This window comes from Heptranchias perlo, chromosome 11, assembly GCF_035084215.1.
Source record: "Heptranchias perlo isolate sHepPer1 chromosome 11, sHepPer1.hap1, whole genome shotgun sequence".
NCBI classification, from domain to species: domain Eukaryota; kingdom Metazoa; phylum Chordata; class Chondrichthyes; order Hexanchiformes; family Hexanchidae; genus Heptranchias; species Heptranchias perlo.
The window spans coordinates 14,930,005-14,952,889 of NC_090335.1; the positions used below are offsets into that span (position 1 = coordinate 14,930,005).

Consider the following 22,885-nt stretch of genomic DNA (forward strand, 5'->3'; position numbering starts at 1 on the left):
CTCCACTTTCTTGCTCTATCCCCATATCCCTTGATTCCTTTAGTGTCCAAAAATCTATGGCTCTCAATCTTGAATATACTCAACGACTGAGCATCCACAGCGCTCCTGGGGTAGAGAATTCCAAAGATTCACAACCCTCTGAGTGAAGAAATTTTACCTCATCTCAGTCGTAAATGGCCAACCTCTTATCTTGTGACCATGACCTTTAGTTCTAGATTCTCCAGCCAGGGAAAAAGCCTCTCAGCATCTACCCTGTTAAGTCCTCTAAGAATTGTATATGTTTCAGTGAGATCACTTCTCATTCTTCTAAACTCCAGAGAATATAGGCCCATTCTACTCCATCTCTCCTCATAGGGCAACCTTCTCGTCCCAGGAACCAATCTAGTGAACCTTCGTTGCACCCCCTTTAAGGCAAGTATATCCTTCCTTAGGTAACAACACCAAAACTGTACATAGTACTCCAGGTGTGGCCTCACCAGATCCCTGCAGCAAGATCTCTTATATGCCAATCCCCTTGCAATAAAGGCGAACATACCAATGCAAGTTAAAAATTGGAAGTTGGGAATAAGTCAGGCTTGTTACTTATAATTCTTCTCCTGCTCTTCTCCTATTTGTTCCTGAGATGAGCTTCCGACCACATATCCACTCCATTACCAAGACTGCCTACTTCCACCTCCGTAACATCGCCCATCTCTGCCCCTGCCTCAGCTCATCTGCTTCTGAAACCGTCATCCATGCCTTTGTTCCCTCTAGACTCGACTATTCCAATGCTCTCCTGGCTGGCCTCCTATCTTCCACCCTCCGTAAATTTGAGCTCATCCAAAACTCTCCTGCCCATATCCTAACTCGCACCGAGTCCCGTTCACCCATTACCCATGTGCTTGCTGACCTACATTGGCTCCTGATCCAGGAACGCCTTGCTTTTAAAATTCTCATCTAGGTTTTCAAATCCCTCCATGGCCTTGCCCCTCCCTAATTCTGTAAGCTTCTCCAACCCTACAACCCTCTGAGATCTCTGCGCTCCTCCAATTCTTGCATTTTGCGCACTCCCAATTTTAATCATTCCACCATTGGCGGCTCTGCCTTCAGCTGTCTTATCATCCATGATCTCACTCTTGATGAATTTGAATTTGACCAAAACCTGGCTTACCAGTGGTAATTCCATATTCCTCACTTAAACTGTCCTCTGTGTCATGTCATATATCAACAATATCTCTTCACAGCCTGTCCCCTTACTCATCAAGCACCGACACCATGTTTGAGCATCCCTGTCTGTCTTTGCAGTCTTCTCCAGCTCTATATTCCAGCTCACACCCTCTCCTGTGCCCCTTTCTTTCTGGTCTACCAGTGATGACAGGCCTTTCTGCCAGCACTTTTAAACCTCTTCATCTTGCCACCTCTATCCCCGTCTTCATAAGTCATTAAAACGTAACCTTTTTAACCACCTTTGGCGATCTCCTCTAACTTCTCTTCTACTTCTGGCTTAGTGTGTCCATCACTGTCCTTGTAAAGTGCCTTGATTCATTTTGATATACAAAAGGTGCAACAAAACTGTTTTTGTGTTGATCTGCAGGTTGGTACAAATGTTAAATCTCTCCCCTCTGGTAGATCCTATAGAAAGAAAGAACTTGCAATTATATTGCGCATTTCACATCCTCTGAACGTCCCAAAATGCTTTACAACCAATGAAGTACTTTAGAAGTGTAGTCACTGTTGGAATGTAGGAAACACGGCAGCCAATTTGTGCACAGTGAGGTCCCTCAAACAAGGTAACGACCAGAAAATCTGTTTGTGATGTTGGTTGATGGATAAATATTAGCCAGGACACCAGGTAGAACTCCCCTGCTCTCCTTCGCAATAGTTCCATGGGACCTTTTATGTTCACCTGAAAGGGCAGACGCGGTCTCAGTTTTACGCCTCATCCGAAAGACTACACCTCCGACAGTGCAGCACTCCGTCAACTGGAGTGTCTGCCTAGATTTTGTGCTGAAGTTACTGGAGTGGGGCTTGAACCCATAACTTTCTGACAGAGGCGAGAGTGCTACCAATTGAACCACAGCTGAAACTCTAAGCTGAACCTCCTATGATAGGAGTTGACTCCATTAGATATCCTAAAAAAACATGAAGTTTGCCTGATAATGACCTTATGGACAACAAACCAAGGATTCACTAAGTTAAAGCTCAGTAGGATCCCTAGAGCAAATCTGGAAATTCTTTTCTTGCCAGAGGACTTGTCTGCAGTGCTTTCCCATGCTTCTGGACCTGAAAGATCTCAGTACAGCAAAAACCCTGTTCTTCTTCCTCACCCCCCCCCCCCCATAGCCCCCAAGCTGATGCTGGCCTACTATCATATTAATTGGGCGCTGGAATCTTTACATACAAGTATTAATTTTAGGAATATATTTAGAGAAACTGCATGCCAGTTGGTTGCAGCAATAAATATTTTCCTCCAGCATTGGAGAAAACATGAACAACAAAGTGGCACTTTAAATAGATGCGAACAAGTATTTAACAACAACATAACTGTGATGCAATAAACTGTCTATGAAAATGTCAACATAATATTACAAATTAGTGCGGTTAACATTTATTCCTCTCTCCAAGTTTTCAGAAGATGTCATCATAGTAGCTTTGTAATGCCATCAAGAATCATTTACACTCATTGCACTTGACAGCCAATATGTTTTTGAAACTTCAGTTAGTCTGATTAAAGCAGTATAGCATTCTTGTTCCTCCTCCTTTAAAGGAATACTTGTGTGCAGGGTTTCTCAATCACCTTATTCCTATTTGTTTGAAAAAAATACTTAATGAGTGGAAGGGGCGGATATTAAAGCTTCTTAATGTGTTATATGGGTGGCCCCAGAGTAGATTAAGTGGAGCTGCCTAGTTTACACCAACGAATATTTTAGAAAACTGGAATCACACAATGGCTACATGTATGTTGGACATTAGGCGCAATTGCACAGATTGTGTGTGCACACTACCAATGTGTAAATTATTGTTGAATAGATGCTGAATAGTGTTGAGAGAAGAAGTAGAAGAATGAATCTGTTGGTATGGCAGTATTCAGGTTGCATGCCAGCTGCCAGCTTTTACTTTGCCACTATACATGACGGTGGAGTATTGAGTGAATTAAATGAGAACTTGAAACCTTCCTTGGTAGTGATTACAGTCCAGGCTACATTAGACATTAAAATAAAATGACCAAGGATATCAATGTTTCATTGTCTTATCACTACCTGTGCTAAGAGGCTGATGTATAGACCTAGACTGGCTAAACTGCAATGAAGTGATTAGAAACAACTAATTAGATTAGGTTTGCTCCACAATATTGCTGGATTAGATTTGTGGGTGCACTGAAAATTATCTAACCAGTGCTGTACCCAATGTGAAGTTACTCATTTCCAATACTGGGTACAAAGGGAAAAAGTTCTGTTTAAAAAGTATTATCCAAGTTCACCCTGAATAGGATAAACTCACATAAATTACTTTCAAGGAATCTGATTCAACAGTCGTACATCTTGATCATGGTCTGAATAGCTCATGTCCAGAAAGATTTTTTTTATATTTGTTCATGGGATGTGGGCGTCGCTGGCATGGCCAGCATTTATTGCCCATCCCTAATTGCCCTTGAGTAGGTGGTGGTGAGCCATCTTCTTGAACTGCTGCAGTCCGGGTGGTGAAGGTTCTCCCACAGTGCTGTTAGATAGGGAGTTCCAGGATTTTGACCCAGCGACGATGAAGGAACGACGATATATTTCCAAGTCGGGATGGTGTGTGACTTGGAGGGGAACGTGCAGGTGGTGTTGTTCCCATGTGCCCGCTGCCCTTGTCCTTCTAGGTGGTAGAGGTCGTGGGTTTGGGAGGTGCTGTTGAAGAAGCCTTGGCGAGTTGCTGCAGTGCATCCTGTGGATGGTACACACTGCAGCCACAGTGCTTTGGTGGTGAAGTGAGTGAATGTTTAGGGTGATGGATGGGGTGCCAATCAAGTGGACTGCTTTGTCCTGGATGGTGTCAAGCTTCTTGAGTGTTGTTGGAGCTGCACTCATCCAGGCAAGTGGAGAGTATTCCATCACACTCCTGACTTGTGCCTTGTAGATGGTGGAAAGGCTTTGGGGAATCAGGACGTGAATCACTCGCCGCAGAATACCCAGCCTCTGAACTGCTCTTGTAGCCACTGTATTTATGTGGCTGGTCCAGTTAAGTTTCTGGTCAATGGTGACCCCCAGGATGTTGATGGTGGAGGATTCGGCGATGGTAATGCCGTTGAATGTCAAGGGGAGGTGGTTAGACACTCTCTTGTTGGAGATGGTCATTGCCTGGCACTTGTCTGGCATGAATGTTACTTGCCACTTATCAGCCCAAGCCTGGATGTTGTCCAGGTCTTGCTGCATGCGGGCACGGACTGCTTCATTATCTGTGGGGTTGCGAATGGAACTGAACACAGTGCAATCATCAGCGAACATCCCCATTTCTGACCTTATGATGGAGGGGAAGGTCATTGATGAAGCAGCTGAAGATGGTTGGGCCTCGGACACTGCCCTGAGGAACTCCTGCAGCAATGTCCCGTTTGTTTTGAGTTGTCATGGTTTGAACAACCGAAAGGGAATTCAAAAATTCAACATTCTAAGAGTTTAGTGCCCACTTCCATAAATAACTTTCATTTCATTTGTTTTGAATGGAAAATAGTAAATACTATTGGTTGGTAAGTTGTCTTTCATCTATGTTTGACCTAATTTTACTTTAAGACTGAAATATGCAGTGGTACTCCTTGATGCTCTGTGCCTATTTAGGAAAGTAATATGAACAACAGTTGAGAAATTGTTTTCTTTCCTAACTCAAATATTAAACATATGTTTATGTTTAGTTATTCTCTGCGATTTGAGTGTTACGTTGACTCAGTTGGTAGCTGAGTCAGAAGGCTGTGGGCCCAAACCCCACTCCTGGATTTGAACATACAATCTTGTACTGAGGGAGTGCTGCATTGTTGGACTTGCCATCCTTCAAATGAGAGTAAACAGTGTTCCTCTCTGCCTTTTTATGTAGAAATTTTAAAAAATCCCACGGCACTATTTGAAGATGGTCAGGGAGTTCCCCTTGTGTCCTGGTCAACATTTCTCCCTCAGCTAACATTACTAAAAAACATACTAGCTGATCGGTCATTTTATTTGCTGTTTGTGGGATCTTGCTGTACACATATTGACTGCTATGTTTGTCTACAAAACAACAGTGACTATTCATAAGTAATACATTGGATGTGAAGAACTTTGGGACATCTTGAGAATTTTATTCTTAATGACAAGGGCTCATGGGGTTGGGGGTAACATATTAGCATGGATATAGGATTGGTTAACGGACAGAAAACAAGAGTAGGGATAAACGGGTCATTTTCAGGTTGGCAGGCTGTAACTAGTGGGGTGCCGCAAGGATTGGTGCTTGGGCCTCAGCTATTTACAATCTATATTAATGACTTAGATGAAGGAACCGAGTGTAATGTATCCAAGTTTGATGACGATGCAAAGCTAGGTGGGAAAGTAAGCTGTGAGGAGGATACAGAGTCTGTAAAGGGATATAGACAGGTTAAGTGAGTGGCAGATGGATTGAAATGTGAGGTTATTCACTTTGGTGGGAAGAATAGAAAAACAGAATATTTTTTAAATGATGAGAAACTATTAAATGTTGGTGTTCAGAGAGACTTGGGTGTCCTCTCAAGAAGCACAAAAAGTTAATATGCAGGTATAGCAAGCAATTAGGAAGGCAAATGGCATGTTGGCCTTGATTGCAAGGGGATTGGGCTACAAGAGTAAGGAAGTCTTACTACAATTATACATGGCTTTGGTGAGACTTCACCTGGAGTACAGTTTCGGTCTCCTTAACTGAGGAAGAATATACTTGCCTTAGAGGCGGTGCAACAAAGGTTCACTAGACTAATTCCTGGGGTGAGAGGGTTGTCCTATGTGGAGAGATTGAGTAAAATGGGCCTATACTCTCTGGAGTTTAGAAGAATGAGAGGTGATCTAATTGAAAAACACAAGATTCTGAGGGGTTTGACAGGGTAGACGCTCAGAGGTTGTTTCTCCTGGTTGGAGAGTCTAGAACTAGGGGGCATAGTCGCAGGATAAAGGGTTGGCTATTTAAGACCGAGATGAGGAGGAATTTCTTCACTCAGAGGGTTGTGAATCTTTGGAATTCCCTACCCCGGAGAGCTGTGGATGCTGAGTCGTTGAATATATTCAAGGCTGAGATCGATAGATTTTTGGACACTAGGGGAATCGAGGGATATGGGGTTCAAGCAGGAAAGTGGAGTTGTGGTCGAAGATCAGCCATGATCTGATTGAATGGCGGAGCAGGCTCGAGGGGCCGCATGGCCTTCACCTGCTCCTATTTCTTATGTAACAATAATTTGTTCATCCAGCTGCCAGCTTACGCTGAATCATGTGGTGCTTCACCTTGGTGTTCTTTTCAAACCTCAGCTGAGCTTTCTACCCATATTTATCCATTGTTAAGGCTATGTTTTTCCATCTCCAGAAAGTTGCCCACTTATACAATCATAGAGCCCTCTGTGCCAAGTTTCTATCTTGGTGTCAATACCGGCTCTCCCCCTAGAGCTATCTACTTGATTACCATTTAACTGCTCTTTTCCTGTATCTTTTAATATTATTCTTTGTGTTTATCTAATTCACTCTTAAATGTTGTGGTTGAATTGGCTTCATAGTCACTTGTTGTAAAGCATCCATATCATAGTCCTTTGCAGGAAAGATATTTTTCTAACTTCTCCCTTTTATACTTTCGAGTACAGGTCATGAGTTTATTCCCCCATGTTACCGATTCACTAACCTCCTTGACTCCGTGGGTAGCACTCTTGCCTCTGAATCAAAGGATGTGGGTTCTAGTCGCGCTCCCAAGACTTAGTACGTAGTCTAGGCTGACACTTCTGTGCAGTACTGAGTGAGTGTTGCCATGTCGGAGATGCCGTTTTTCAGATGAGACATTAAACCAAGGTCCCGTCTGCCCTCTCAGGTGGACATAAAAGATTGCACGGTACTAAACGACGAAGAGCAAGTGTTCTCCCAGTGTTCTGGCCAATATTTATCCCTCAACCAACACCTAAAACAGAAGATTTGGTCATTTATTTAATTGATGTTTGTGGGAGTTTGCTGTGCCCAAATTGCCTGCTGTGTTTCCTACTTTACAGCAGTGACTACACTTCAAAAGTGCTTCGTTGGCTGTAATACGCTTTGGTACATCCTGAGGTCATGGAAGGCACTATATAAATGCAAGTCTTTCTTTCTTTTAAGACTGATGAATGTAGAAATTACTGCCAGTAATGTTGTGTGAATGCTCAACACACTCAAGTTGAATTCCTCATTCCGCCATCTAAACCTGTTTAAAATAAAAGCAGGGCAATGGTTCAGGAAATAGAATTAGCACCGTGCCTGTGCCGGCTCTTTGAAAGAGCTATCCGATTATTCCCACTCCCCTGCTTTGTCCCCATAGCTCTGCACATTTTCCTGCTTCAAGTATTTATCCAATTTCCTTTTGAAAGTTGTTATGAAATCTGCTTGTACCACCATTTCAGGCAGTGCATTCTAGATCATAACAACTCTCTGCGTAAACATTTTTCTCCTCATGTTGCCTTTTGTTCTTTTGTCAGTTAGCTTAAATCTATGTCCTCTGGTTACCGACCTTTCTGCCACTGGGAACGGTTTCTCCTTATTTAAGAAACGAATATTTAAGGGCTAACATTTAAGGAACGAATGCATGAATTGCACCAACTATACATTCCTTTCTGGCGCAAAAACACAATAGGAAAAGCGGCGCAACCATGGCTAACAAAAGAAATTAAGGATAGTCTTAGATCCAAAGAGGAGTCATCTAAAGTTGCCAGAAAAAGTAGCAAGCCTGAGGATTGGGAGCAGTTTAGAATTCAGCAAAAAAGGACCAAGAGATTGATTAAGAGGGGAAAAATAGAGTATGAGTGTAAACTTGCAAGGAATATAAAAGTGGACTGTAAAAGTTTCTACAAGTATGTAAAAAGAAAACGATTAGTGAAGACAAATGTAGGTCCCTTACAGTCAGCAACTGGAGAATTTATAATGGGGAACAAGGAAATGGCAGAGCAATTAAACAAATACTTTGGTTCTGTCTTCACGGAAGAGGACACAAATAACTTCCCAGAAATGCTAGGGAACCATGGGCCTAGTGAGAAGGAGGAATTAAAGAAAATTAATATTAGTAAAAAAAATAGTGCTGGAGAAATTAATGAGACTGAAAGCCGATAAATCCCCAGGGCCTGATAATCTGCATCCCAGAGTACTAAAAGAGGTAGCCATGGAAATAGTGCATGCATTAATTGTCATCTTCCAAAATGCTATAGATTATGGAACAGTTCCTGCAGATTGGAGGGTGGCAAATGTAACCCCACTATTTTAAAAAAAGGAGAGAGAGAGAACAGGGAACTACAGACCGGTTAGCCTAACATCAGTAGTAGGGAAAATGCTAGAGTCTATTATAAAGGATGTGATAACAGGACACTTAGAAAATATCAACAAGATTAGACAAAGTCAACATGGATATATGAAAGGGAAATCATGTTTGACAAACCTACTGGAGTTTTTGAGGATGTAACTGGTAGAATAGATAAGGGAGAACCAGTGGATGTGGTTAATTTGGATTTTCAGAAGGCCTTTAATAAAGTCCCACGTAAGAGGTTAGTGTGCAAAATTAAAGCACATGGGATTGGGGGTAATATACTGGCATGGATTGAAAATTGGTTAACAGACAGGAAACAGAGTAGAAATAAATGGATCTTTTTCGGGGTGGCAAGCAGTGACTAGTGGGGTACTGCAGGGATCATTGCTTGGGCCCCAGCTATTCACAATATATATCAATGATTTGGATGAGGGAACCAAATGTAATATTTCCAAGTTTGTTGACAATACAAAACTAGGTGGGATCGTGAGTTGTGAGGAGGATGCAAAGAGGCTTCAGGGCGATTTAGACAAGTTGAGTGAGTGGGCAAATACATGACAGATGCAGTATAATGTGGATAAATGTAAAGTTATCCACTTCGGAAGGAAAAACAGAAAGGCAGCGCATTGTTTAAATGGTGATAGATTGGGAAATGTTGATGTACAAAGGGACCTGGATGTCCTTGTACACCAGTCACTGAAAGTAAACATGCAGGTGCAGCAAGCAGTTAGGAAGGCAAATGATATGTTGGCCTTCATTGCAAGAGGATTTGAGTACAGGAGCAAGGATGTCTTACTGCAGTTATACAGGGCCTTGGTGAGACCACACCTGGAGTATTGTGTGCAGTTTTGGTCTCCTTACCTAAGAGAGAATATGCTTGCCATGGAGGGAGTGCAGCGAAGGTTCACCAGACTGATTCCTGGGATGGCAGGACTGTCACATGAGGAGAGATTGGGTCGACTCGGCCTGTATTCACTTGAGTTTAGAAGAATCAGAGGTGATCTCATTGAAACATATAAAATTCTGACAGGGCTAGACAGACTGAATGCAGAGAGGATGTTTCCCCTGGCTGGGGGGTCCAGAACAAAGGGTCACAGTCTCAGGATACAGGTTAGGACACTTAGGACTGAGATGTGGAGACATTTCTTCACTCAGGATGGTGAACCTTTGGAATTCTCTACCAAGAAGGCTGTGGAGGCCAAGTCTCTGAATATATATAAGAAGGAGCTGGATAGATTTCTAGACACAAAAGGCATCAAGGGATATGGGGTGAGAGCTGGAATATGGTATTGAGATAGAGGATCAGCCATGATCATATTGAATGGCGGAGCAGGCTCGAAGGGCCGAATGGCCTACTCCTGCTCCTATTTTTTTTCTATGTTACTCTATCAAAAACCTTCATGAATTTGAACACCTCTGTCAAATCTCCCCTTAACTGTCTCTTCTCCAAGGAGAACAACCCCAGTTTCTCTAGCCTCTCCATGAAATTGAAGTCTTTTAGAAAATCTCCCCTGCAACCACTGTAAGGTCTGAATCACTGGAGAGCAGACTGGCTTTGACCTAATATTTCAACCAAAGGATGGCAGCTCTGACAATGCAACACTCCCTCAGTACTGCACTGGGATTGTCAGCTTACCTTGTGCTTTCAAACCCTGGAACGAAACCCGGATCCACTGTCTCCAAGGCACAAATACTACCAACTGAGGCTAGTGACACCAATGGTTCATCAACTTAGGTTTTTTTTAAAACACTGAAATTCCAGTGATTTTTTTTAAAAGTCTGAATGAGGCCAAAAATATCATATTCCTAATTTGATTATTTCTGAGAATGTTCCTCCTTGGTATTCAAGACCATGGCTGGAAATTCTGCTGTGACATTTGCAGTGGATTTATGCTTTTGAGCGTAAATTTGCTGTGGAAATTGTTGCACAAATGCATTGTGATTGGTACACTTGTTATGTATTTCTTAACCCTTTAAGGTACATGATTGCTGTACTGAAAAAAAAAAAGGTACACAGTTTCTAAAGGTCTGTTTTAAAGAAAACGTGTTCCTGGTAGCAGTATATAATCCTAATATCATTTGTCCAGACAACTTGGTTTTATTATGTTTTCACTAGTCATTGTAAAATCTGGAATTTCCACCTTGAAATTTAAACCGTAATGTAAGGTGAGTTGAAAAGCCTGGTTTCTATATTGCTGATGGCTTTAGTTTCATTTTAATGTTTCTTTTAATTTACCACGGCTGTATCTCAAAACTGCATCGATATACATGTAAAATTAATTCTCTGCCATTACTTACAAAGTTTGGTATTATCACATTACTTTAAACAGGTGCATATAAAATATGTCCAGCAGGCTTTCTACTGCAGTGTTTTTTCCCATTTTTGATATTGTTTCTCTGGATTTTCCTTTTCAGAATGATTTCTTTTGTAGCTCTAATTTTAACCATTAACAAATCTAGTCCTCAAAGCAGGACAAAAGACTGCTTTTGTATACAAGTTAAGTTTTTAGGAGCATGGGAGTAGGCCATTCAGCCCCTCGAGCCTGTTCCACCACCCAATAAGATCATGGATGATCTGTACCTCAACTCTATTTATCCGGCTTTGCACAGGTACAAAAAGTAATCAAAAAAGCTCAAATAATGTTGGCCTTTATTTCAAGGGGGTTGGAATACAGAAGTGACAAAGTGGTGCTTCAGTTGTTCAGAGCCTTGGTCAGATCCCATCTGGCGTACTGCGTTCAACTTTGGGCACCACACTTCAGGAAGGATGTATCAGCACAGATTCACCAGAATGATACCAGGACACTCAGGATTAAATTATGAGGACAGGTTGCATAAATTTGGTTTTAATTTACCACGGCTGTAAACTTGGTTTGCATTCCCTTGAGTTTAAAAGGTTGAGGGGTGATCTAATTGAGGTCTTTAAAATGATAAAGGGATTCGATAGGAAAGAGAAACTATTTCCTCTTTTGGAGGACTCCAGAACAAGGAGGCCTAATAAAATTAAATCTGGGCCATTTAGAAGTGAAACTGGGAAGCACTTTTGCACATAAAGGGTAGTGGAAATCTGGAACACTCTCCCCTAAAAAAAAAAACTGTGGATGCTGGGTCAATTAAAATTTTCAAGGCTGAGGTCGATAGTCTTTTTAGGTATCAAGGGATATGGAGCAATGGAGTTGAGGTACAGGTTATCAAATGAATGGCAGAACAGGCCCAAGGGGCAGAATGGTTGGTACAATTCACAACAATTTGCCAGCAAATTTAAACCAAAATTATTTGAAGTTCATTATAGCTTTATGTCCAGAATGTTTAGGTGAATGTTGAATGTCATTTCCACAACATTCACCTGAGGAAGGAGGAAGCCTCCGAAAGCTTGTGAATTTCAAATAAAATTGTTGGACTATAACTTGGTGTTGTAAAATTGTTTACAATTGTCAACCCCAGTCCATCACCGGCATCTCCACATCATCAGAATGTTTAGAGCATAGCTCACAACAAAGAGGATTTCAGTTTGTAATACTTATCAAAGTAAATGGAATTCAAAATTGATCCTAATCATTGCGTACCTGGAAATGAATTCTAAAATGGAAATAGTGTTGACAATATTTTGTGAAAGGCAAGACTCTAGTGGAACTATGTATGGCATCTGGAGCTATTGATTTAGTGTAGAACCTGCCCTTTTTAGATCAGTGTGCTGTATACGTCAGTGGTGTACTCTATTATTTAGATGTCTATGGCCTTTGTTTTTTGATCTTGTCACTGCTTGCGTCAGTGATGTGTATCATTGCTTATGTGATGTCAAGAGTGGGTGTTCAGTTACAGAAGCACACAGTTAACCTAATGTACTGCAATAAATTCTGAACAACATTTCCTCCTGGGAATAACAAGGAAAGAATGAATCATAGCTTTTCACATTAGGCTGGTGCTAAGCATAGCAGCATACTTGACCTGTTCTGGGATACAATGTGCAAAAGGTATAGAGGGTGCAAAATTCTTAAATTGCATTCAAGAGAACTTTTTTAGGCAGTACGTAGCAAGCCCAACAAGAGGGTGGCAGTTCTGGATTTCGTTTTGGGGAATGAAGCTGGACGGGTGGAAGGAGTATCAGTGGGGGAGACTATTTTGGTGGTAGTGATCATAATTCATTTAGATTTAGCATAGTTATGGAAAAGGACAAAGAGAACATGAGTAAAAGTTCTAAATTGGGGAAAGGCCAATTTTACTAAGCTGAGAAGTGATTTAGCAAAAGTGGACTGGAAACAGCTACTTGAAGATAAATCAGTGGGAGGCATTCAAATGGTTCAGAGTAAACATGTTCCCACAAAGAAAAAGGGTGGAACTGCCAAATCTAGAGCCCCCTGGATGACCAGGAGCATACAGGGTAAGATGAGGCAAAAAAGGGAAGCTTATGTCAGACACCGAGAACTCAGTACTGCAGAAAGCCTACAGGAGTATAGAAAGTGCAGGGGTGAAATTAAAAAGGAAATTAGGAAAGCAAAGAGAGGGCATGAAAAAAATACTGGCAAGCAAAATTAAGGAAAACCCAAAAATGTTTTATAAATACATAAAGTGCAAGAGGATAACTAAGGAAAGAGTAGGACCTATTAGAGACCAAGCAGGTAATCTATGTGTGGAGGCGGAAGATGTGGGTATGGTTCTTAGTGAATACTTTGCGTCTGTCTTCACAAAAGAGGGGGACGATGCAGAAATTGTAGTGGAGGAATGTGAAATATTGGATAGGTTAAACATAGTGAGAGAGGAAGTATTAAGGGGATTAGCATCTTTGAAAGTAGATAAATCGCCAGGCCCGGATGAAATGTATCCCAGGCTGCTAAGAGATGCAAGGGAGGAAATAGCGGAGCTCTGACCATCATTTTCCAATCCTCCCTGGCTACAGGCATGGTGCTGGAGGATGGGAGGACTGCTAACGTTGTACCGTTGTTTAAAAGGGGAGAAAGAGATAGAGTGAGTAATTATAGGCCAATCAGTCTAATCTTGGTGGGCAAATTATTGGAATCGATTCTGAGGGATAGCATAAATTGTCATTTAGAAAGACACGGGTTAATAAAGGACAGTCAACATGGATTTGTCAAGGGAAGGTAGTGTCTGAATAACTTGATAGAATTTTTTGAGGAGGTAACAAGGACTGTCAACGAGGTTTGATGTAGTGTATATGGATTTTAGCAAGGCATTTGACAGGGTCCCACATGGCAGACTGGTCAAAAAAGTAAAAACCCATGGGATCCAAGGAAACGTGGCTAGTTGGATCCAAAATTGGCTCAGTGGCAGGAAGCAAAATTAATGGTTGACGGGTGTTTTTGTGACAGGAAGGCTGTTTCCAGCGGGGTCCCGCAAGGCTCGGTACTAGGTCCCTTGCTTTTTGTGGTTATATATTAATGATTTGGAGTTGAATGTGGGGGGCTCGATCAAGAAATTTGCAGATGATACAAAAATTGGCTGTGTGGCTGATAGCAAGGAGGAAAGCTGTAGAGTGCAGGAAGATATCAATGGACTGGTCAGGTGGGCAGAAAAGTGGCAAATGGAATTCAATCCAGAGAAGTTTGAGGTAATGCATTTGGGGAGGGCAACCAAGGCAAGGGAGTACACAATAAATGGCAGGATACGGAGAGGTGTAGTGGAACAAAGGGACCTTGGAGTGCATGTCCACAAATGCCTGAAGGTAGCAGGACAGGTAGATAAGGTGGTTAAAGGCATTCGGGATACTTTCCTTTATTAGCCGAGGCATAGAATATAAGAGCAGGAAGGTTATGCTGGAACAGTATAAAACATTGGTTAGGCCAAAGCTTGAGTACTGCATACAGCTCTGGTCACCACATTACAGGAAAGATGTGATTGCACTAGAGAGGGTGCAGAGGATGTTGCCAGGGTTGGAGAATTTTAGCTGAGAAAAGATTGGATAGGCTGTGGTTGTTTTCTTTGGAACAAAGGAGGCTAAGGGGAGATTTAATTGAGGTATATAAAATTATCACGGGACTAAATAGAGTGGATAGGGAGGACCTATTTCCCTTAGCAGAGGTGTCGGTGACCAGGGGCATAGATTTAAAGTAATTGGTAGAAGGATTAGAGGGGAGCTGAGGAGAATTTTTTCACTCAGTGGGTGGTAGAGGTAGAAATCCTCAACTCATTTAAAGAGTACTTGGATGTGCACTTGAACCTACAGGGTTATGGACCAAGTGCTGGAAAGTGGGATTAAGCTGGATAGCTCTTTTGGCCAGCACAGACATGATGGGCCAAATGGCCTCCTTCTGTGCCATAACTTTCTATGATTGCGTGATCTAACTGCAGGGATTATGCAGGCAGTTCCAGACAATAAATAGAAGCACTTTTCTAAAAAAAAAATTATATTTCAGTGATTAATGCAATCTCTACAGTTTATTGTTTGTATTAGATGAAGTTGTGTTAATGCAATTCTGTGTTTTTACAGAACAAAAATGAATCCTGCTAGTAACAAACAGCCTTTTTGGTCAGTTCTGTGCTACACCTGTTTTTAAAAAAAATATATTGTACTTTTGCCGACTAAGTAATTCTCTGAACTGGAAATTTGATGTTGCCCAAAATTGATTATTGTCCCAGGAAATGAAGAGATTTTTAAATTATTGTGAAGGATAAACCTGGAAATTCACAAGTTAAGCAGTTTTTAAGTAACTGTGATGTATCTGATACTCGGTGTCCTAAGAAAGATAGCAATTAATTTCTAAAAATTTGATATATTAGCATTTTGCTTTTGTACTACATCAGTAGGCTTGTTGGATGTTTTGTTGATTTGACCGCTAATGATTGAAATATCCCTCAATGTATATCATGGTGCTGCAGCTTCTTTGTTGCAGCAAAGTATAAAAAAAGGAAAGTTACATTCAATTAGCGCTGTCAGTTAGGGAAATATTTACAACCAATTTGAAATTAGACACAGTACAATTCACTCTCCCAGAAGTTGATAACGTGTGAAAATTTTCACGTTGATAGATAGTATTTGTATTAACTGCTGCTCTAGCAGTTGTTAGTTTTACTATTTTTTAAATGGTGGGGGTGGGGCAGGAGGGAGGTCTACAAAGGAACTAAGAATAACATCATTTGTTTTGAAACTAACTTCCGATAACTGACATTGTGCTGAATCAGAAGACTAGCCAGCCACCTTTTCTGGCTGGGAATTCTGTCAACCATTGTAATTAATGGAGGGTGCAGTGGGTAAGCATACTATTATATCCTGTCACTTCTGAGATGTGAATTCAAATCCAGCCCAACTGATTGAATGAAAGTCTTCTCTCCTTGGTAGCTGTAGGCTTTTCCTTGAAATTAGTTTGTGGTCTCAGTGCAGTTCCTAGTGGAGGTGGATTTGCAGCACAATCTGTCCCTAATTTACCTAAGTTGACTATCTCATTATGGCCACGTGGATAGCTGACATCGGAAATGGAAATGTCACACTAGTGCAATTGGGGGTGCTCTTCTGAGGTTGGACAGAGTAGAAGGAGCATGACTTTGGCCATCTTGCATCTTGATAAAATCAAAAAAATTTCCATTGGAATTGGCTGTCCTTCCTAGGACTTTCAAGATTAGTAGAATTTGATAGTTGATTTGTTTTCAGCAATAACCTCTAATTGGTTAACCTTCATTAAATTCAATTATAGTGATAGATAGCCTGGCTGAAGACAGTGATGCTGTTCAAGCCAAACAGCAGCCTAAGCTGGAATAAGGTAATTTGACTACCTCCCCCTCATCCATGTTCAAACTATCCAGTTAACGGTTAGATTTTGAGCCCAGACTACTTGACTGATTAGTTTAGATTTGCAGGTCACATCAGATGATCCCATCTTCACCAAAGTAGACAGTTACTGTTGCTGTAAGAGATGATGTATTGAGTGAATATGCTTTTTTTTCCCCAACGTGCCAGGATCCATCACTACAAACTGAATTAACGTTAGCCCAACATTGACGTTAGCCGTCAGTTGTGACTCAGTGGTAGCACTCTTACCTCTAAGTCAAAAGATTGTGGGTTCAAGTCCCACTCATCAAGGATTTGAGCACAAAATCCATGCTGACACTCCAGTGCAGTATTGAGGGAGCTCTGCACTGTCAAGAGGTGCAATCTTTTGGATGAGACATTAAACTCAGGCCCCTACTGTCTTCTCAGATGGACGTAAAAGATCCCCTGGCACTATTTCAAAGAGGAGCAGGAGAGATCTCCCCAGCGGCCTGACCAATATTTATTCCTCACTTAAAAACAGATTATCTGGTAGTTATCACATTGCTGTTTGTGGAATCTTGCTGTGCGCAAATTGGCTGCTGCGTTTCCTAAATTACAACAGTGACTATGCATCAAAAATTACTTTGGCTTTAAAGTGCTTTAGGACATCCTCAGGCCGTGGAAGGCACTGTATAAATGATTGTCTTTCTTTCTAAGTTTTAACAATTAGTATGTTAAATTGTAGTAATACTTACACACTTTAAAAAAAGTAGTAATACTTACACACTTAAGAAAAGAGATGTTTAAAAATTCCAGCAAAGTTAGAAATGTGTCCCTGTAGGAATTTTCAGGTAAGAGGACGTGATCTTTCCTTACTGCATCTACAGAACTGCTTCTTTGTTGAATCCTTTTCAGAAGATCACAAGATACTTACGGATGAGGAAGGTCATGCGGTCCACCTTTGTAGGTTTTTCACCTCCACTACTCTTAGCTGGAAGTCCATTCTAACTGTTAATTATTCTTTGTGTGATGAATGTCCTGATATCATTGCCTTTTATAGTTTGAACTTATGGCCCTTTGTCTTGCTCTCACAATTTTAAACATTCTTTTTGCCATGATATCATCAGCCGTCACCAACACAAACTGTTCGCAGGTGCAAAAGATTGAAAAAAAACAAAATAATTTGTTTTGTAACACAGTTTGTTAAAATAAATTTTTCTAGTTTTATACAATTAGCTGTTTTTAAATCAGTCAGAAGGTGCAACAATTCTTTCTCTGTGGTTGATACTCTCTATGGCTCTGATGCCAGCAATTTTCAAAAAGATCTACGCAGTGACCTCGGCAACTCTGTCAACCTCTCTGTGCTGCCTCTGTACACTGACAGCAAGACAAAAATCTTCCACTCCCTTTAGTTAGTTTGCCAAAAGAGAAAACAAGTTAATAAATTGAGAAAGCTCGGTCTTTCAGACAGTAGCTAGTGGAGCGCCTCAGAGGTCTGTTTCAGGCCTTCAGTTATCTTATTCATACACTGAGGACAGTACTCAGTTTTGTCAGATTTGCTGATGGTACGAAGCTACGAGAGCAAGGAGGATCAATGCAATAGCATTCAGAATGATCTGGGCAAATTAAATAGATGAGTTATGAAATGCAAAATGATTCTTCGACAAAGCATAGGTACAGCAAGCATTAATTCACTTTACTCAATGGATGTGTATCCAATAATGAAGATGAAAAGGAAGACGGATGACCGTTCAAGGTCATTATCAACCAGGCAAATTAAAGTCCTGAAATGCAAATGCAAGGATTTGATTCATTTCATATTAAGACTGTTTTTTCACATTTTCATTGTTGCATTCTCCACATACAAATAGAAGAAACCTCAGGGGACACTGAGGAATCAGCAAGACAAAAGTCCCTTTAAGATATTGTTGATAAGCTGCCAGGTGACTTTCGTGTTTGTTTATAATGCCCTTTGTGATTGTTTATCAGTTCTGTGCCCTATTGACCAACTGCAGTTTTGCACTAAAAAGGAAATGAAAAAAGTTGTTAAATTTCTATTTTTTGACTGTCACATTGCCGTTTTTATCCATATATTTGTCTTTGTCGGTCTTTTGCTGCTGATATCCCTTTTTTAAATGAATGTTTTTCTGTGCATTGTTTTAAAATTATCAAGTACTGTACTATAGTGAGTAGCAATTTTCTTTTAGTGTACCTGACTTCTAATGTATGGAAGCTATCTATAATTATATATACTTACAATCTATACAGCAGAACTTACACCATTGTCCTATCTGTCTAGGATTTCCTTAACATTGTTCAGTGACAGATTCTTCAAATGGAAGACAGTCTTCTGGCTTAGGGAATCAGATATAGGTGCAGTGGAGTCTGGATCCGTGCAGTCTAACCATGTTGAAGTTTGCATTTTTGGGCTCTTGACTAGATCTCACAATCCCAAGTATCTAGTCAGAGTTCAATTAGCATTGTACCACCTTAGTACCTCCTAATTCTGTATATAGGCCTTTGTCTTCTATATCCAAGGTTGTTGACTGGTACCAAACATCAGTCTGTTATTTTCAGTAAGACTACCAGAAAATCCCAAGAGCTGACAGATACTCTGCATAAACCTTTCTAGTGCTGGCACTGTCATCAGTATTTGGAAAGAAAGCTGATTTGAATCTGATAATCCAGACCTCAGAGGTCTCTGTTAAGGGAATGTGCTTTATGTATCTTGCAAACAATATGTAATCCGCTACATCTCCAAGACTGCCTTCAAGTTTATATTTAAAATGAGTTGTTTCGTAGCTAGGTAGTTTTAATTTGAAAAATGTTCATTCATGTATTTATAAGATAATTTACAAATAGCTCTAGTCTAGTTACATATAAAGGGTTTTGTCTGTACTGTAAGGATAGAATTAGTACAGTAGCACCAATGCATTGGCTGCCTTGTTTATTTGGTTTTACTGTCTATAAGCTAGGCACATCAGCAATACACCTCGATTTTTTTTTTGGCAATTGGGTGCAGCAGTAATCATGTGACATGGCAGGTTTGATTGCTGGCTGCAGCTGAACAAGCTTTTAGTCCAATAAACTGCCGCCAAGTCACCACAGTGGAGAGCTGCTCACGTAGATAATCACTACTTGGCAGTGCTTCATTTCCTGGGTTTTGTTTACAGTGGAATTACAAAAATGGATGGTAAGACCCTTATAAAAACCTGTTATGTTCATTTATAGGGTGGGATATGTAAACAAAAAAAAGCAACAGCATGCAATATAGCAGCCTGAAATTGTTTTTTTTCTGGTTTACCAAGTTATGCTGCAGGATCTAGTAGGCCTGGTTTTTCTAGATCAAGCAAATAACTCAGGTAGCCCCAAGGGCTTTCTCTATTACTTGAGCTGGTGTATCAGAACAGTGTTTGACTTGACAACATTGGCAGGTCAGACAGAAAGAGAAAACGGTTGTGAAGCACAACAGGATATAGTATTAGACAGCAATAAATTATTTGTGGACATTAGTCAGAAAATCTCTAGGATGCATCAGTTACTTTTTGAAGCCAATGGCAAATTTCCATCTTTTGGGAAAGCAAAAGAGGACAAGTAGTGAAGTCAGTTGATAAAAAATCAAAGTGCTTGCATAACTAAATCAGCGCGGTTACATCTCATTCCTTTTAGAGTGAGACATACATTTTAGATTAAAATTGTAGCCTGTTTTGATATATTTTGTTCTGGAAAAGAAATATAACTCCACATGGTTAAATGAACTTGCAATCTTTCTCACTCTTTTTGATTTTAAATCTTATTCCTCGAGATATGAGCACTTTATCTGGGCTGACACTTCAGTGCAGTACTGAGGGAGTGCCGCATTGTTGGAGATGCTGTCTTTTGGATGAGACATTAAACCGAGGCCCTTTCAGCCAGTTCAGGTGGATGTAAAAGGTCCCATAGCACTATTTGGAGAAGAACTGTCTTGGCCAAGATTCCTCCTTAAATACCACCAAAACAGATTAATTGGTCATTTATCTCATTTGCTGTTTGTGGGATTTTGCGATGAACAATTTGGCTGCTGCATCTGCCAACAAAACAAGTGACTACATTTTAAATTAATTCATTGGTTGTGAAGCACTTTGGGATGTTCTGAGGATGTGAAAGGTGCTGTTTGGATACAAGTTTCATCTTTCTAACATTTTCCCAATGCTGAAAACTCTGAGCTAAGTCTGCAGTTCATTTGTATGATTCCTTCATAGCGCCTTAATTTAATATGATGTACATTAGAAGTGTCCATAGCTTTGTCTCTGTAGACAGTCTAACGTTTGTTAGATCGTTTCAGCTACTTGGTTCTATTCTGTGCCTTCATTGAATCCTTTTCATGTGTGTAAGGCGGCAGAATAATGCTATACTAGACTTTGTCTAGGGGTTTGACTGCCAAAGAAATGTTTTAAATAGTAATACAACAAAGAAATAGTAGCACTAAACAGTAGTTAGAATAGCCAGCTCCTTGTATATTTTTTTTAAAATTTGCAACTCCTGTACTAAAATAAGATTTAAGTCATTTCCTCACTTAGCGGGATCTTTTCTTTTCCCAACCATCCATAGAAGCCTCTGGCTTGTCTAACTCTCTTCGAAGGTTGCAGATGGATTGTCTGATTTGAAAAAGAATGGCTGATTAATGCCTTCAAAACAGTGACCAAGCCATTGCGGAATTGAATTATCTGTTAAATTCAAAAATAGTTGTCAATCAAACACGTATATAAATATATCATACTGTATGTTTGTATTTGAAGTGAATGCCTTGGCCCCTCCCTCAGACAAACCAACTAATTGTTGCCACAATATTTGAGTGTGAAGCAGGTTTTTAACTCTTAAAGTAGCGTGCCAGAATTGATACTAAGCTAAATCTTAAACACAATGCTTAATTTTTGACTCTCAGCCCTTTCCAAAACTAAGTGGCCCAAAAAATTCAAACAGGACAAACCAGCAAATAAGAAATAAGTGCAAATAGAACTGAGTTGTCTGAGCTTTGAGGGCTGCATTATCAGGGCTATGTAACCACCACAGGTTGGACACCTCTGCGGTGCAATTCCAGTGCATGAAATAAATAAAAGGTTTTTAAGTTTTACCATATTAGAAATGGTATTGGGCTGCATTGCTGCACAAAATACAAGTGTATGCAATTCACCACACCTGCATTGGTCAATTTGAGACATACCAGTTAGAATATTGAGACTGGACAGTTCTTCACAGTAGTGGAAGTGAAACCAATGGCAGTTCAACCAGGCTACTGCTAGAGACTGGCTCACAAATAACACTGGTAGTGCTGTGGATACAAGTTGCTGAACCTGTCTTCTGAATAATGACCAATTGGGGAAGGTACTGGAGAGTGGGAATATACCTGGAAGGAGTCAATGCCTTCAGGTGAGGGAAGGAAAGGGAAAAAATTGCTTAGAAAAAGAGGGGGAGAAAAACTTTACTACAACAACAATGAAGACTTGCATTTATATAGCACCTTTAATGTAGGAGAACGTCCCAAGGTGCTTCACAGAAGCGTAATTGGGCAAAACTCGATGCAGAGCCAAAAAAGGATCTATTTTGAGGAGTAACTAAAACCTTGGTCAGAGGTAGGTTTTATGGAAGTTCTTAAAGGAGGAAAGAGAGGTGGAGAGGCAGGGAGGTTTTGCAGGAGGCGGGAGGAGAGAGGAGGTGGAGGAATTTCAGAACTTTGCACCTTGTCAGCTGGAGGTACGACTACCAATGATGGGGTGAAAGGAGTGGGGATTCACAAAAGGCCACAATTGGAGGAAGACACAGTTCTTGGAGGGTTGTAGGAGCTGGAGAAAATTAGAGATGGGGAGGGGCAAGGCCATAGGTGAGAATTTTAAATTTAAGACGTTGTGTGGGACTGGGACCCAATATAAGTCGGTGAGCACAGGGGCGATGGGTAAGTGGGACTTGGCGTGGGATATGATATGGGCAGCAGAGTTTTGGATGAGCTGAAGTTTATGGAGAGTGGAGGATGAGAGGCCAGTCAGGAGAGCAAAGGATTAGTAGAGTCTGGAGGTAATAAAAGCATGGATGAGGGTTTCAGCAGCAGCAGGGCTGAGGCGGGGCAGAGATGGGCGATGTTACGGTTTTGTGATGGAGAAGATATGGGGTTGGAAGCTCAGCTTGAGGGCCAATAGGATGCCAAGATTGCGAACAAGTAAATTTATATGCATGTATAAATTTATATTTATATACATAAATAGTCACTAATAAACCCAATAAGAAATTCAGGAGAAATGTCTTTACTCGGAGTGTGATGAGAATGTGGAACTTACTACTACATGGAGTAGTTGAAGCGAATAGCATAGATACATTTAAGGGCAAACTGGATAAGTACATGAGGGAGAAAGGAATAGAAGGATATGTTGATAGGGTGAGATGAAGTACGGTGGGAGGAGGTTCATGTGGAGCATAAAAACCGGCATAGATCTATTGGGCCGAATAGCCTGTCTCTTCTGGTAATTCTATGTAATCTTGTTCAAGAGGAATGGCTTTGGTCTTCCCAGTGTTTAATTGGAGGAAATTGTGGCTCATCCAGGCCTGAACGCCGGACAAGCAAGCTGCCAGCACAGAGGCAGTGGAGGAGTTGAGAGAGGTGGTGGAGAGGTGGAGCTGGGTGTCATCAGCGTACATGTGGAGCCTGACCCCATGACTTTGGATGATGTCACCAAGGGT

General features: G+C 40.8%; 1 protein-coding gene across 2 annotated transcripts in view; it reads left to right on the forward strand.

Annotated features, from left to right (window-relative positions):
• Positions 1-22,885, forward strand: part of fndc3a (fibronectin type III domain containing 3A) — a 228,175-nt gene that overhangs the window by 89,354 nt on the left and 115,936 nt on the right. The window contains exon 1 of one of the 2 annotated variants that reach the window (XM_067992589.1): positions 19,292-19,367. The exons of the other annotated variant lie outside the window; for it this stretch is intronic. Coding sequence (XP_067848690.1) covers positions 19,361-19,367 — 7 coding nt within the window. The 5' untranslated portion in view covers positions 19,292-19,360. Of the gene's footprint in view, positions 1-19,291; positions 19,368-22,885 lie in introns of those variants that run through there. 2 annotated transcript variants of the gene reach the window in all.